At 38.9% G+C, this 17,161-nt stretch overlaps 1 protein-coding gene across 3 annotated transcripts in view; it reads right to left on the bottom strand.

Annotated features, from left to right (window-relative positions):
* PPP4R1 (protein phosphatase 4 regulatory subunit 1) overlaps positions 1 to 17,161 on the bottom strand; it is a 76,364-nt gene that overhangs the window by 47,127 nt on the left and 12,076 nt on the right. For all 3 annotated transcript variants that reach the window (XM_054984635.1, XM_054984636.1, XM_054984637.1), the window contains exons 3-8: positions 13,794 to 13,929; positions 12,825 to 12,931; positions 5,528 to 5,670; positions 5,154 to 5,300; positions 2,804 to 2,911; positions 1,897 to 1,962 (exon numbers count right to left, since the gene is read on the bottom strand). In XM_054984635.1, coding sequence (XP_054840610.1) covers positions 1,897 to 1,962; positions 2,804 to 2,911; positions 5,154 to 5,300; positions 5,528 to 5,670; positions 12,825 to 12,931; positions 13,794 to 13,929 — 707 coding nt within the window. The remainder of the gene's footprint in view (positions 1 to 1,896; positions 1,963 to 2,803; positions 2,912 to 5,153; positions 5,301 to 5,527; positions 5,671 to 12,824; positions 12,932 to 13,793; positions 13,930 to 17,161) is intronic.

Here is a 17,161-nt window from a genome sequence, read left to right as displayed (position 1 = left end):
AAGCTATAACGTACAAAGGCCTGGCTCGTGCTAGCCTGGCCATCCCCACTTACTCCCCCACTAAGAGATAGATTTTCCCTCCAAAACCGACGAGATTGTTTACTGGGGCTGGAAAGCCTGTGGTAGTGTGTATTTGGGTGTAACTTGTTCCACACTTCAAGCACATATATATAGTTGTTTTATTACCCAGCCCAAGTTTAAGTAGAGGAAAAACAGAAGCTCATGCTCCTTTAAAATGAAATGGCACTAGAGGCTAAGTAAGGTTCAAAAAGGAACAGCATATGTATTCAACAGGCAGGGCTGGTATGAAGATAGACAGGGAAAGGAAATCTGAAATAAATTCTTGTTTGTTGATCACAATACTTCACTAGCATGAGGCACAATAGTCTTCTTCAAGCTTAGTTTCAAATATTTACAGATCTTAGATGTGAGAGGTTTGTAGTTACAAACTTAAATTACTTAAAGCAAAGTTCCTTCATTGATTTTACTTCACAGCTTAGGTGTACAGACTTTTATACACAGCACTCTTTTCTTTTTTCTGCAGACCCAGGGTACTCCACAGAGTCAAAAAAACCCTTTCCGTACACTGGGCAGGAATTATTCTTCCACTAAAGACATAACCCTGTTCTTTTGGCTGAAGAGGAGTCTCCTTTTACCACCCACTTCCTCTGCCAACCGCACACTTCCAGTTCTAGCTTGTCTGAGTAATATTAGTGCTGGTTTTCCCACTTTAGTTCTTCAACTAAAAGTTTTTATCAACCTTAAGCAGTCCCAGAAAGGGCAAACTTTTCCCCTCCTTTTCCTCAGAGAGGAAACACAGTCTGACCCTCCCTGGTCAGATTCCAAGCTTAGACTCCCTTTGACAATCCTGTCGTCTCCAATTTGTTACCATTTCACTGGCCAGTCACAGAGAGGGGAGAGTAGTATGCCAATCATCCTCCTCCAAGCAGCTGTTTTAACTCTCAAACCTCCACAACATTTGGTAATTCTTGCACTTAATGCCCACTCTGTCACAGAAGCACTATAGCCCTCTGCCTTAAACAGCCCAGTTACTCACTGGCCTCCAAGAGTCAGGACTACTGAGGCCAATGGAGCATCAGTTAATTTTGGTGTTCAAAGAAAAAAAATGAGAAAAGGAGGCAGCAAACTGGGTTGCCTAATCTCTCCACAGTTTATACTCTTCTGAACATGTGTAAGATTAAGGAGCTGGCTTCCCAGTGTGAATCCCCTCTACCCTTTCCTTTCTGCCAGTCTTTTTAGATGCTATAAACTTGTAGTGCCTTTTAAAACTTTGAAACTAAAATAGCCTTAATGGTGGGGTTAATTAGGATTAAAGGAAATGCACTTCCTGTGATTCTAACTAATAATGTGTGCATGCATAAATACACTCCTGAAAGAGTTCTGAATAGTTTACCGTTTCTTCCAATGGTGGGAGATGGATCATGCCATGAAATATGCATTTTCAATCCCACCCAAACAGCAAGGGAAAAGGGAGATGAAAATATCCTGCTCCTGCACCATGTATGTTACAATCAGGGTAGATGAGCAGCTTCCTGCTCACCATGGCCCAATCCTTTGCATTCACAGCATTTCTCTATCTGGATTGTTGAGGTTCAGGGCTATGGTGAGAAGGAAGATATAGAGGGGGGAATTTAATCCCCTATCCACCAAATTTCCCTATGGACTCCAGCTTTTATGATCAATTGCCAAATGAGCAACCCAAACCTGTTTTCTCATTTTATTTAAAATCTCAAACAAATTACACCATTGCCTGAATCTAGCACTGTTTCAAATACTTAGACTGTAGGCCATTGCAATTATATTGGACTGCAGTATGTTGATAAAGTACCAAAGCTTGCACAAGAACCTTATTCTGTAATTTCTCATCTTACTTACCAGCATTTCTTCAGTGGCTTGCTGTCCGACCACACTACATATATCACCAAAATTGGCAGCACAAACCTGAGTGAAAATACATGTATTAGACTTGCAAATAACATTAAAGAATTATTTAAGGATTCTAAGTTATTAAAAAAATAAGACTGCATTTCTCCAGTGTTCCACCATGCAGTACTTCATAATTAACATCACGTCTATTTACTGGACCTCAGATTTAGTGCTCATTACAGTCTTTGCTTTGACACGTAGCCAGCTTTTTTTTTTCAAAAAATGGGGCTATAAACTAATGATACAAATTGTGAAACAGCCACTCAAATTGGAGAAAGATCAAAGGAAGGCACCCTGGAGGAAGCTTGGATTGACCTCGCTGTTTCTAAAAGTCACATCTCTGTTAAGGTCCAATAAATTAATGGTGTATTTGTACCAATATTTGACCAACCAATTGATCAAATATATGTTCCAACCCTGCCAAATACTGATTTTTTAAAAAGTTCCTCTCTGTTCCTTTTAGCATCCCTGTGTCTGCCTCTGGACATCCTGACAACCAGCCCACCTCTCAAGTGTCCTTGCCACTATGGCCAGCCCAGATCTCTGACAGCCACATATGCATGAAAATACACACTGTTCTTTGGACTGGGGTATGTCTGTAGTAACCTAGAGACACCCACCACCACCACCAGTGAAAAGGACTCTTGGGGTATGTCAATCTGCTCTGATTTACAAGTCCCCTCTGGAATTTTGATCTTGAAAAAAAAACCCCGAGGCTCTGGTATGAATTATTTATCCTGTAACAACCTACGTGTGAGCAACTGCAAAATACACATTTGTATAAATACTTTTCCACAGGTATTATGGTCAACATTAATGGGAAAAATAGCAATAGAGATTTACGAAGGGTAAATACCTTACGAACATGAAATGTTCTGCAGTCACAGCACATCTCACAAAATCTAGAAAGAATGAGCCTCTCTGTGATGTCCTTTCCTACCATAGTGGCCATTTTGCACATTATCTAATTGTAAAAAAACACCAATTAGGAATACAAGATAACCTACCAAACATCATTAACTCAGCAAAATATTCTAATGCTAATCACATTACATTCCTAAAAAGAAAAAAAATGAAAATGTGACACACACTTTTAATCACTGATATATCTTGCATCATTGGTGAATGAAAATAAAATGCTCTTCCTGGCCCAAACCTAGTAAGAGAAGGAATCATACCGAGAAGTGCTTTCTTCACACAAACATACATGGTTACTATATGCTACAAAGAAAGGAATGCTGCACTCTAAGAATGCCAAGGCCTAGTTTTCATGTTTTCTCACATCTTCACTGTCCACATTTCCGTAAGCACATACCGTGCAAGCCAGAAATACAATTTTGATTGTTGCAAGCGTTGCCATGGTTTTCATCCTTGAACTACAGGTTACTATGTTACATCGCTCAGGCAAACAAAGACATCAGGCAACACTGATGTTTACAAAAGTTATCCAAATTAAAAGACAACTCTTTCATTGAATTTTTTAAAAGTTACTGAAAAACCTAAATGAAAATTTAAAAACCTTAATATTCCTAAAACAATCTGGTTTAAAATATGAACAATTTATTTTTCAATATAAAAATAATTTAGAAAGGAATGGAGAAATATGCCAAAAGTTGAGAAACCAGTCCGTTTTTAACTCAATCTGCTGATTAAAACAGTTCAACCCATAATTCCCTCCTAAGAATTCTGTTTATTAGTGCATTTTACACACACAGAAGAAATAGCACATTGGATCCCGCACTTCCATTCTACTAGGAGAGACATTGTCCTCTAGTGAATAAAGTCTTCCGAGCATCTTGTATCGGGGGAAGACTCCTTTGAGAAGGCTTCCTTATGGAACCTAACTGAAATTAAGCAACCTATTATGCAGGACTACATTCACTGTTGTTGCTTTTCCATTTCCACTCCAATAAATGTTCTCAATGCAAACATTATGTTGATATTTACAACAATCTTATTCCCATAATTATGACATATCTGAGGATAAAAAACTCTTCATCCTGCTCACCATGATAAAAATATCCGTATTTATTGCATACTAGGGGGTTGGAACCAAACTACACAGAAAATTTCTATCAATTCCTCCTGCTTGCTGCAGACCCCCTTTATTTCATTCTTCTGGCTCCCTGGCTCCCTGGCTCCCCAGGAGCAACATTTCATGGAGCTCAGTGGAAGGGAGGAGGCAGGAAAACTCTATACTGCCTTTGGAAAATTCAGTCTGGATCCAGTCTCTGAAAGTGATTCAGTAAATGCCTCCCTGAGAGAGCAGGCTGTGGTACATCCACTCCTGACAAAACCTACTCTGGAGTGTTGAGCAAGGTAATTAATGAGTGGTGGCTGGCCAACTTCAAAGATTTCTGAATGGAGTGGATTGTTTTGGCTCCATTCCAATCTGGTTTCAGGCCTGGTAATGAGACTGAAACAGACTTTCACCCTGGTGGATGATCTGTGCCGAGAGATGGACAGGAGGGTGTGCAACACTGTTAAATTCTCCTGCACCTCTCAATGGCTTTTGAGACAATTGATCATGGAACCCTTTTGGGCTCCTTTCAGACTGGGACTGGGAGGCACTGTTTTGTGGTAGTTTTGATCCTACTTTGTAGTTTGGAGGTGCTGCTGGACTCGGGCCCTCTGCTGGATAAATAGGTAGCAGCACTGGCCAGGGGTGCCTTTCACCAGCTATGGCCCTTCCTGGGTTAGAAAGATTTTGCCATTGTGGCGCATGCCTTAGTAACATCTTGTTTAGATTACTGCAATGCACTCTACAAGGGACACCCCTTAAAGACTGTCTTGGAAACTACAGTTGGTACAGAATGCTGCTGCCCAAATATTGACTGGAATGGGTTGCAGGAACCATAACGCTCCACTCCTGTTCTCTCTACAATAGCTCCCAATTTGTTTCCATGCCCAACTTAAGGTTCTGGAAAAGCCCTATATAGCTTGGGGTCAACATACCTTAAGGACGACCTTTTCCCATGTGAACCTATCCAACTACTTTTCTATTTTGTTTAGCATATCCCCAGTAAACTCATATTGTCCCTCCTCCCTGGTTGTTTTTGTTTTTACTAAATTATTAAATATTTTATGTATGTTTTAATGTTTTTAATACCTTGGTGTTAACTGACGTGGGGGCCCTATATGGGAGGCAAGGTGGCATACAAAACGTTTTAAATAAATTAAATAATATTTAAAACAAGGCTACTTACGGCCACAGCCTCTGTCTTCACATCATCATGACTATCTGGAGCAGTCAACTCTACAAGAACTGGGCATACTTTGGTCTCCACATCATATCGTTCAATAAGTTCTTGCTCTAACAGAACAAGTAATGCTGCCTGGCTTGTTTTTCTCACCTGTGTTAATTTTAAAAAGCAGCAAAGGAGAAAGGAAAATTGAATAAGGGTTCATCAATATAACAAAGACTACCCTATAAAATCTTGACTAGGTCTAATCTACAGCAATAAATAGGTTTTATTGTTGCACATTAAAGATAGTGCAGGAAAATGTGAACATCAAAGGCCACTCTAGTAGTTTTGTATTAACTTATTTGTATCATTCAATAATTTTAAGTGATTCTCACCTGGTTATTCTGATCTGCAAGGTACCTCACCACAATAGGCAATAAATATTTTGAAAAAGCATATGGAATTGAAGGCCTGTTTTCTTGACAAAACAAAGCAATATGAGGCACCTGCTCCATCAATTCAGCTCGAACTGTTGGCTCTATCAATTAGAATGTTAAAATACAGAAATAAATTAATTTGTATGCATCATAATGATGCTGGTCAACAACCAAACTCTTAGCACAGTGTGGTACTCATAAATTACTTATAACTAGTGAAAAAGGAATCATCTTGCAACAAAAAGATCACTTTATCAGAAGTTTTCAAACACAATGACTAATAATTTCAGTTTTAAAAAGAGGACCGAGTCTTTTACTCTTTGAGTTAAAGCAGTTTAAACATTTACCGACTAAACAATTAAGAGAAGGCATTGCAACAAACTAGCCATTGATCTGTTGGCAGTCCTAAAATATGGGTTACTGTGGAAAAGAAGACACAGAGCTAAGAGTGTGGCACAGTGTATATTAGTTCAAGAAAGCTCACTCCATTGTAGAACTGATTTTGCATAAAACAAAAAATAGTTATATGTGAAAGGACAACAATTTCAAATGTTTAATTATTAGTCCGATAGTAATATTTTGGAAAACCTTCGAATCAATTAGGTACTAATTTCCATAGTATGAAAAGTTTACTTTGATTATTTTACTAGATGTTATCTATAGAAGCCCTTACTATCAAAAGAATTAATAGTGGAGGACTTCCGGTTTGGGATCCATGAAGGTCTAACGCAGCTCTAAGTGCTGAGCTGACCGGACTGCCGTTTCAACGGCCGGCGGGGCAAAAAGACCCCCGCGGCCAACTGTTCTCAGGCGGAGAACAGGCATAGAACGCTCAAGTACCTCAGGGCGCGTTGATCTCAGGCAAGGGGGGGTCCTACGCAACGAACTCTCTCCCGACCCTTGAGGTCCCACCCGAAGACAGGGCGGCTAAAATCTCTGCGGCAGTTCTGGAGCCAATGCGGTTGGCATAGGACCTACATGCCCAAGCTTCAACAGGGACAAGAAGAATTGATGGGAATCTGAGATTGAAACAGCGATTACAACCCGCGAAAAGCGCTGGAGAAGGTAAAGATCACTATCTCTTGAAACGGGACAGATTACTTAAAGCAAGGAAACATTAAAGTAGACTTTTAAACTGCAACAGATTGATTAGAAGGAGGGGAGGATCCGGCAAGAACTATATTAGACTAAGTTAAACGCTGTTATTAAAGAAATTGGACTATTGTTTTACATACCTGTGGTCACAAGGAGATATCAGGCTGTGAGAAAGCTTTACCATCGCGAGAACTGCTGTGGGAAGTCGGGAAACAGGAAGTACGTAATAGTGATAGAGTTGCTGGAGAGGAGCGGCCCTTGCCGGATGACAGGAAGAAGGGAATCGCCATTTTTGAAAGGGGAAGAGCTGCGGCTTCAGCGGAAGAGAAAGTAAGCCATACTGGATTACAAAAACCATAGAGGAACCATAGAGAAAAGACGCCCGACATTTTGGACTCTTTAAACAACTTTTTTGCAAAAAGACCGGGACATTTAAAACAAAAGAACACTAAGCCAAGCGCCACGGAGTTAAGGAAGCGAGCAGACACGTGGGAGCGAGGTAAAGCAAGCCCCACGATGTCGAAAAAAGAGTGGCAAACGGCTATAGAGAACTTGGATAAAAAACTTTCAGAAGCGATTAAAGAACTCAAGGATATGAAACCTGAGCTGGTGAAAGAGGTTAAAGAGACAGTAAAGAATGAACTGGCAGAAGTGAAGAAGGGAATGGAAACAATACAAAATGACCTGCAGGCGACACATCAAAGAGTCAATGTATTGGAAAATGCGGTGGAGAACCTTGCAGACATGCAACGAACAGAGATGAGGGTGATGAGGGGAAGAATGGCGGTTGCGGAGAGCAAGCATATGGAGAAGCAGCTGAGGTTTCGCGGCTTGCCAGAGGTAGAAGGAAAGACGGCCCAAGAACAGATTACTGAGGTGTTAGCTGAATACCGGGAAAGGAGGAGGAGGAAACTGTGGCTATTCTAGATGTGGTGTATCGAATAAATTCAAGAATTGCAACCCAAAGGAAATTACCAAGAGACATGATTGTGCAATTTACGACTAGAAATATAAGAGAAATGATTTTGAGTAAACAATTTCAAGAACCATTGGAGGTTGATGGCAAGATGGTTATTATTATGAAGGAGTTACCCAGATCGGTGTTGCTAGATCGGAAAAAATACAAAGCCTTAGTCCAGACTCTGAAGGACATGAAAATAAGGTACAGATGGGAATTACCAGAAGGAGTGTCCTTTGAATTTGCAGGAGTGAAAAAGCGTATCAGATCGGAACTAGAAATGGAAAAGTTTATGAGGGACAATGAAAAGGACTTACCAACAACAAGGTTATGAATATGGAGTGTAAAGTGTTATCTTGGAACGTAAATGGACTTAACTCACCGAATAAGAGAAAAAGTATTTTCCACTGGCTATTAAAACAAAAATGTGATATTGTGTGTTTGCAAGAGACTCATATCAGAAAGCAGGATGTAAAATATCTTAAATTGAACAAATTGGGCAATGACTTTGTAGCGGCCTCAAAAAAGAAAAAAAGGGGAGTGGCATTGTATATAAAAGAGGAGCTACAGCCAAAATTAGTGATGAGAGATGTGGAAGCCAGATTTTTAGCAGTGGAATGTACATGGAATTTAAAGAGAGTGTTGGTGATTGGAATTTATGCACCTAATGGAGCAAAAGAAAGCTTCTTTGAGGATTTAAGGAAGCAATTAGATGAACTTTCTTACGACCAGATAATTCTTGCAGGAGACTTCAATGGAGTTACAAACTTGGAACAGGACAAAAAATCATCAACTGTACAAAAGAAAAGAGGATTACTACCAAAGACTTTTTTTGTATTAATGCAACAGGAAATTTTGGAAGATGTATGGAGAAGACAGAATCCTAAAGGCAGACAATATACGTTTTATTCTGCGAGACACTCTACGTTATCATGAATTGATATGATCTGGGCCTCAAAAGACTTAGCGCTTTGGACTAAGGACGTAGAAATAATGCCCATGGTAGGCTCAGATCATAATCCAATTATGTGGAAGTTTGGAAAAAGACCCAAAAGGAAAGGATGGAGAATAAATGAGGACTTGTTACAAGAGGGAGAAAATATGGAGATGTTCTTCATACAACATAACATTAATAGAGAAGTACCAACTAATAAGGTATGGGATACCTATAAGGCAGTAATTAGAGGTATACTAATGGACTTAAATGGAAGAGCTAGGGAAAAAAAAGAGGAGAAGAGACAGGAGATTATGGAGAAAATAAAAGCCAAAGAAATACAATTAAAGAAAATATACCAGGATATTAAAATCCTTCAAGAGCAGTTGACGGCAATGAATAATAAAGAACTGGAATGGAATCTTAAGAGAATGAACCAAAAGTCGTTTGAAGGTGCAAATAAACCTGGGAAATATTTGGCGTGGCAATTGAAGAAGAGAAAGGAGAAGAAGACAATAAATAAAATATGTGAGGACAATAAAGTATATCTGGAACAGACAGCTATTAGCAGAGCCTTTTACAAATTTTATGCTAAACTGTACAATAAAAAAGAAGTGAATAAAGACTCAATAGCGACGTATTTGGGGAAAATGAAGCTCCCAGTAATTTCGGAAAGATGGAGAGATAAACTGAACAGTGAAGTAACGGAGGAAGAGATAAGGAAGGCAATACAGTCAACAAATCTGGGAAAGGCGCCAGGACCTGATGGACTTACAGCCAAATTTTACAAGGTAATGGTCAATGAACTGGTGCCATTCCTAAAAGAAGTCATCAATGGTGTCTTGAGGGATCAAAGGATTCCTGACACTTGGAGTGAAGCTAATATATCATTGATCCCCAAAGAAGGACAAGATTTGACTAATGTTAAAAATTACAGACCTATTTCACTACTTAATAATGACTATAAAATCTTTGCGAAGATATCGGCAGAAAGAGTAAAGGGATGGCTTTCCGAAGTTATTGAGGAGGAACAAGCTGGTTTTTTTACCAAACAGACAAATTAAAGACAATTTAAGGAGAGTTATAAATGCTACTGAATACTATGACAAGCGTTGTGATAAGGAGGTTGGTTTCTTCTTTGTGGACGCTGAAAAAGCATTTGACAATTTGAACTGGGATTTTATGTTTGCCACTATGGAACAGCTACAAATGGGGGAAAGATTCATAAGAGCAGTGAAAGAAATCTACAGAGACCAGAGTGCAGCAATTGTGGTGAATGATGAGGTGACTAAGAAACTGACTATAGGTAAAGGTACAAGACAAGGTTGCCCGTTGTCTCCACTGTTGTTTATTTTGGTTTTGGAAATATTGATGATACAGATTCGAGAAGATAATGCAATCCGTGGAATAAAAATAAAAGACTTTTCCTACAAGGTCAGAGCATTTGCGGACGACATAATGTTAATTGTGGAAGATCCAATTGAGAATATGCCAAAGGTAATAGAGAAAATCAAGGAATTTGGAGATTTGGCAGGATTCTATGTAAATAAAAAGAAGTCCAAGATATTATGCAAAAACATGACCAAACAAAAACAACAGTTATTAACGGAAATAACAGATTGTGAAGTAACAAGTAAGGTGAAATATTTGGGAATTGAACTGACTGCAAAGAATATAGATCTATTCAAGAATAATTATGAGAAACTGTGGACTCAGATAGAGCAAGATTTGATTAAATGGAATAGATTGAATTTGTCATGGTTGGGAAGAATTGCAGTAGTTAAGATGAATGTGCTGCTAAGAGTGATGTTTTTGTTACAAACAATACCAATTATTCGGGACTCTAAGCATTTTGAAAAATGGCAGAGGAAAATATCGGACTTTGTTTGGGCAGGCAAGAAGCCTTGAGTGAAAATGAAAGTATTACAAGACGCAAAAGAGAGAGGGGGAATGCAACTGCCCAATCTAAGACTCTACTACGATGCAATCTGTTTGGTGTGCCTGAAAGACTGGATGACGCTCAAAAACCACAAACTACTGGCCTTAGAAGGATATAAAAAAATATTTGGATGGCATGCATATCTGTGGTATGACAAAGTAAAAGCAGACTCTATGGTTTTACACCATTACATTCGGAGAAGCCTCTTCACAATTTGGAAGAAGTATAGAGATTACCTACAGAAAGGAATTCCCTCCTGGGTGGTTCCTTATGAAGTAATAGATCCGAGAACTGTCGATAATGAACAACAGTGTTTAACATATAAGGAGATAACACGAATAGAATTTTCCAAACTAAGAATAAAGACGCAAGACGAGTTGTCTCCAAGCTATGATTGGTTTCAATATAGACAGATTAGAGATCTCTATAACTCGGACTGTGTGAAAGGAGGGGTAAGAATGGAGAATTCGGAATTAGAGGAGGTAATTTTACAAGAGGATAAAAAGGAAATCTCTAAGACTTATAAAGTGTTGCTAAAATGGTACACAGAAGATGAGACAGTTAAAGTGCAAATGGTGAAGTGGGCTATAAACTTTAATAAAGAAATAACAATGAAGGCGTGGGAATACTTGTGGAAGAATACATTGAAGATCACGACATGCACTAACATTAAAGAGAACGTTTATAAAATGATTTATCGTTGGTATTTGACACCAAAGAAAATTGCGTTAGGGAATTTGAACATGTCTAATAAATGCTGGAAATGTAAAAAGCATGAAGGATCGCTGTACCACATGTGGTGGACTTGTGAGGTAGCTAGGCAGTACTGGGGGGAAATAATAAGAGTGATAAGTGAGATTTTACAATTTCAAGTTAATAAGAACCCAGAACTCCTGCTACTGAACTTGGGAATGGAGGATATTCCGGCACAATACAGGACATTGTTATTTTACATGACAGCAGCGGCTAGACTTTTGTATGCGCAAAAGTGGAAAGTAAAAGAAGTGCCAACTATCGAGGACTGGATTTACAAATTGCTGTACATGGCGGAAATGGACAAAATGACAAGGAAACTGAGAGACCTTGATCCAGGACAGTTCAACATGGATTGGGAAAAGTTGAAGCAATATTTGGTGAAAAAATGGGAGGTGGGAGGAGAACTGTAGCAGTTTGAAAATTACTGAAATACAACAAAAGAAGAGGGAAGTGACTTTACTGAGGGGAGGAGAGTTAAATGAGAAATTCTAAGCAAATATTTTATTTGACTACTATACATAGTACTAAGTAATAGAGGTGTTACTATAAGAATTATAAGGATAGAAATTAACTAATTTTATTTCTGGCAGATAATTGTATAATGGAGAAATTATATAACTAAGATAGAATGAATATAAGATAGAAGGAAGTAAAGAGCAATATATAGAGTATGAGTTAAATTGATTGACTTACAGTGAATGTATACAATGCTTATAGAAGTACTTAAGGTTATGCAGAATAAGGGACAAATTGTTTGCCCCATATTGACGAGATAAGAAATAAGATAGAATATGGAGTACAAAAGTAGACAAATGACTGTTATTATTAAAGAATATATGCCAGGAATGTAACATTTAGTCGATAAGTTAAGTGGGAAAGGGAATAGAGATAGCACTGTGTTATAATAGAAGCTTAGAAGAGAGTGAAAGTATATGTTAAATAGAATAAAGTAAGTTTGAAATGAGTAAGGGGAAAAAACGGATAAGGGGTTGGAAAACTGTTGGAAGTCAACAAAAGGGGGGGGAAGGGAGGGGGTTAGAACTGGAATATTTAAAGGGAATTGATTGTAATAGATATTATAGAGATTTCTAATCCAATAAAAAAATTTCAAAAAAAAAAGAATTAATAGTGGTGATAGATATCTACAACATTAAGGCTAAGGGTAAATTGTCCACGAGATGCAGATATGCATGTAACTATGTGCTATCGGACCAAATGCTAATACAGATTTTTTTTAAAAAAAATCTTATAGATGGCTACTCAAAAATTTTGACTTGATCTGCCATTATTCTGGGTTAAGACCAATTCCTTCCCTCCCTTGTGTCTTCTAAGTGACCTAGTGGTCTGTGGGAGTGGACAGTCCATCTCTCTTTGGACTTCGTAGAAAAACGTCCACACAATTCAACAAGAATACTTGTTAAAGAACTACCAAAGAGACAGAAAAACATGCTCAGAGAAGAACAGGTGACAGATACCTCTGTATAATAGCCTACTTTCATTTGTCTCTCCACTACCAACCAACTAAATGTCCTAGCTTTCTTTTTAGCCCATAATGATTTTTCATACTACATACCGGAATCATCTGCTAGCCTGCTGACTCTTTCCAGTACAGCAATACAATCTCTCTCATCCTCACTCACTTCTTTTAAAGTATCCAACAAACTTCGAGCCACCATTTGCCTAGAACAGGGGGGAATAAAGCACATTGCAATATTGTGACAGCTCTATTACTTTTATACCACAAGATAATTGATTTGAGAGAGACTTGTCACAATTCTGTCTTGAGTCTCTTCCAAAGAGTTCCAGGTGGACAACATGAAGTTATCCTATTTTGTCATCATAACAATACTGTAAGAAATAGGTTAGGCTGAGGGATCTGACTTAAAGATTCTGATCCTCACTTTCTACTCTCAAGACACTTAGCCTCCTTTCCACAGGATAAACATTGCCATAAACATCTAGAATTAGATGTTTATCTAGAATTAGAAAACTGAAGTGAACCATTTTGAACTACTGAAGAGACTCACTGAGATTACATCAAATCCTGTGCTGTGCCATATGATCACTATTAAAAAAACAACAACGGCAAAAACCCTCTGCCATGGAATTCAATGACCAAGATGGTTTTTGTAATGTATATTTATTCTGATATCATATGATGGACTCACCTTTGAAAATGGGTACATGTTATAGTCCTGCTTTGAGTACCCACTAAAAATACATTTGATGTAGCTGCCAATCTATAATTGTGCATGCCCAAAGCAAACACGTAGTTCAAAGAAGCATTTAGCCTCTTCAAACATGACTTTTTAGTGTGAACACAGCATGCATTTGAAATATGTATGTATATTCTTTTTTAAAAAGTACAAAGTAGCCCTTAAAGGGCAGAGATCTCAAATAGTAAAGGAATAGTATATATTTAATTCATAACTGCCCTTTGAAAAAGGAGCTACTAGTATTGTCTTGCACACATGAATTAAATACATGTTAAAATCATATCTTACAAAATATGCATTCAGTTCAATAGGCTTAAACATCATACCTATTAAAAATGTTCTCACTTGCGGCGTACTTGTCCAATCTTCCTAGAGGCGTCAACATTTCATCTTGTGAGACAAAGTCCACGGCTGAAGGTATAATAATCACATCAGACTCTGAGCTGTAGTCATCCACACCAACTATCAGAGACATCAGAAATATTCCTTAATAGTCACAATATGATATTTATCACAAAAAGGATGTCTACTGCTATGAAAGGCAAGACTATGCAAATATTAAAACCTCATTTTCCTTTACAATGCTTCACTTTTTTAAAGCAACTCTCTGTAATTGTCCTTGAAAGCAGCGCTCACTTGTATACAGTTCTCTAATTTCCCATGATCTAGCAGTTTACCAAACAATTACAGAAAAGACACTTGTGCAGACTCCAAGTTACTAGCAACTTTCTAGTTGTACTTCACTCAACTGAGTTACACCTTTTAGTCTCAGCAAATAAATACACCAACTACATTCAGGCATTACTTTAATCAAACCTGTGCAGAAGCCCAGTTTGTTGCCCTGTTTGCACATGTATCCATCCTCCTTTCACAGAGAATCTCAGTTAAACACTAATAACATACAAATGCATGAATGTTAGTTAACCCTGACTTTTTCCCCCATCACAAATTGGGAAGGCCTTTACACACTATGCTTATTAAAGCAAGTGACAAAAAAGTTGTCTGAACTTTCTATAAAACTTTTTAAAATACTGTATTATACTGGTTCAAACAGAAAACAGAAAAAAAACAGTATAAAGAGTTCTAAAGTTATCAATTTACATTTTCCTATGGCTGAATATGCAAGAAGTTACCAGCATCCAGCAGGACTAATATTTCATGGGTCATGAAAATATTTAGAATTCCTAAGAGTTAGCATCAAATTGTTAGGACCCAAACCTGTGGTTACTGAAAGGGCTACACTAGCATTTCCAAAACAAGTATATAATGGCTTTCAGCATAAAGACGCCAGAGAACAGAGTAACATCACTTTGCCTCCATAAAGCATCATGGCCAACGGTGGCTTTCAAGTTAAAACAAAGATTCAGGGTGGTGGCGTTCCAGCCATTCCCCTCATCCCTATGCTTTTATTTGCTCAAGTGGCAGCCAGTCATTCCTTCCTTGTAAGCATGTAGCCTTTTTCTAGTAGCTATAAAACTCTGTCACATTCTATACACACTTTTCCATTTGTTGCTATAGCTTCGTTACACCATGAAACAAATGAGAACAAAAATATCAGGCAACAAACTTGGTGGCAGTACCACTTAAGAGTTTGACATCATGACTGACCGCCTCAAATATAAGACATCAAAGAACTGATCAAGGAAAAACAAATCACAGAGTATTTCCATCTCTAGCCAACAGTTTACAAACACCTGAAGTGGGGAAATCATGGTAGAATGATATATGTCAATGCTGTTTAAATAACTGATATTTAGATACTGCCTAAATAAAACTGCATACTAATGATTTGCTATTACTATAAAATGTAAGTCCTTTATATAACTTCAAAAGGGAACATACATCTCTTAAATATTTTTGAAAATTATATACAATATGCTTGTTTACAGATACTGTTCCTTATCACAAACAGGAACACATTTACTACTTGCAGCGATGATAGGTGCTTTGTAGGTGCTGGTTAGACTCAACAGAAGGTGTTTCTTCTTCCCTGTGCTTTCCTTTATATAACTGCCCTTTCCTGTTCTATCCCACTCTCACCATGCAAAAAGGTAAATCCCAATCAGAAACAAAACCTGATTACTGGGGAAATCACGGTTGTTTATGAAATAGAAGGTAAACGTCTATGTTCTTTGATAGTTATAATTAGAGAACAGAGCCAGCTGCAAAGATGCTGGGTACAAAATACGAGTAAAAAGTCACCTAGATGGACACTTGCCAGATGGTTATGAGCCAGCTGCTGGCCCCAGTATCAAACTATAGTTACATGAACTGTTGTGCCATATGACAGACCAAGCCACTTCCTCATAGCTCTCTCTTTGTAAAGAAAACCAGACTTTCATAAGTAGATCATAAATTCAGTTTTAAGAGATGCATGAAGTTCAGATTTCACTTTGTTTTTTGACTAGAAATTACAGCTAATTTTTTAAAAAAAACAAAAAACCTAATTTTTATATATTCATTTTGGGTGAAATACTGACGTTGTTCCCCGCTTTGAGTTGGACACTAATCTGTCTAGAAGAGTGGTTTGCAGGGCCAGCTCAAGGGGTGAAGGCAAGGGCAGGGGATATGAAGACACGGAGACCACAGCTAGAGTTTGAAAGATCACAACTTTATTGCTTACAGCTCACAGGAGCCTTGGTGCTGCATAGGGCACAGACCCAAGACTGGCTGACCTGCCTGCTAGCAGATGACCCCCTCACATTCTTAGTCTGCCAGGTAAGGGGAGGCACCATGGGGTGACAGTAAGTGGGATTTCATCTGGGTGTATGCCTCTGTATGGTTCCCCTGTCACTTGGGAGCAAGCATGCCCTGACAGCCCCTGAGCTGCGCTTGTCCCTGTCCTGCATTGCCCCCAAGATCCCAAGCTATGGGGAAACAGTGCACACAGGTCTTGTTTTCCCCCAAAGGATCCATGCCCAATGCCCAAACCGCTACCCCAAAGTTGTGACAAAATACAAACAGTAACCAAGAACACACTTGTTCATGCCATTCCCCATACAAGGCAAGGGTCTCCCACCAAAACTGAGGGCAGGCTGGGTGGGATGCTGCCCAACGACTGCACATGGGCAGCCCCTCCTTGTATGCCTGCCTAGTGAACCTGACTAAATGACACTCAGCTCAGGTCCACTGGCCAAGACCTCCCCCCCCCCCCCAGGCCCAGCCAACCTGCTTCCAATTGGCTGGCTGGGCAGTTTAAACTGACTGGCTCCCCCATAGTTATGCAGGGCCTCTGGAAGCCACCTGAACCTGGAAAGTGCAGCAAAAGCCCCGGCCCTGTGCGCCACCCTCTGCAGCCCACAAACCAGCCCTGGGTAAGTCAAAAGGCTGAGGCATATAAGCAGACTGCTGTTATTACTTAAACAGCAAAATTACTCTCAGGCTGTATTCAGATATTTTGAGCAAAGGTTTGTCGTCATGCTCATGCACTTCATTTCTCCTGTCCTCACGTATAGAATTTAAGTGAAGACCACTGAAACCAGGAATCTAGCACCAATTTGTTGTGAATACTGAATACTGGTGCTAGATAAACGAGATTGTTTCATCTCCTCAAACCAGAATTCCTTAGTTTAGAAACCTAGCTTGTGTGGAAGAAACCAACTACATTTCACCCAAGTGCAACCACACATATTATAATTAAAGACTTCTGAAGCCAGAGAGTCCTGTTCTGTGCATGAGGGGAGGGGGCACGCAA

This window comes from Eublepharis macularius, chromosome 7 (assembly GCF_028583425.1).
Source record: "Eublepharis macularius isolate TG4126 chromosome 7, MPM_Emac_v1.0, whole genome shotgun sequence".
Lineage (NCBI taxonomy): Eukaryota > Metazoa > Chordata > Lepidosauria > Squamata > Eublepharidae > Eublepharis > Eublepharis macularius.
The sequence above is the reverse complement of the archived record's forward strand: the minus strand, read 5'-3'. Positions and strand labels throughout refer to the sequence as shown.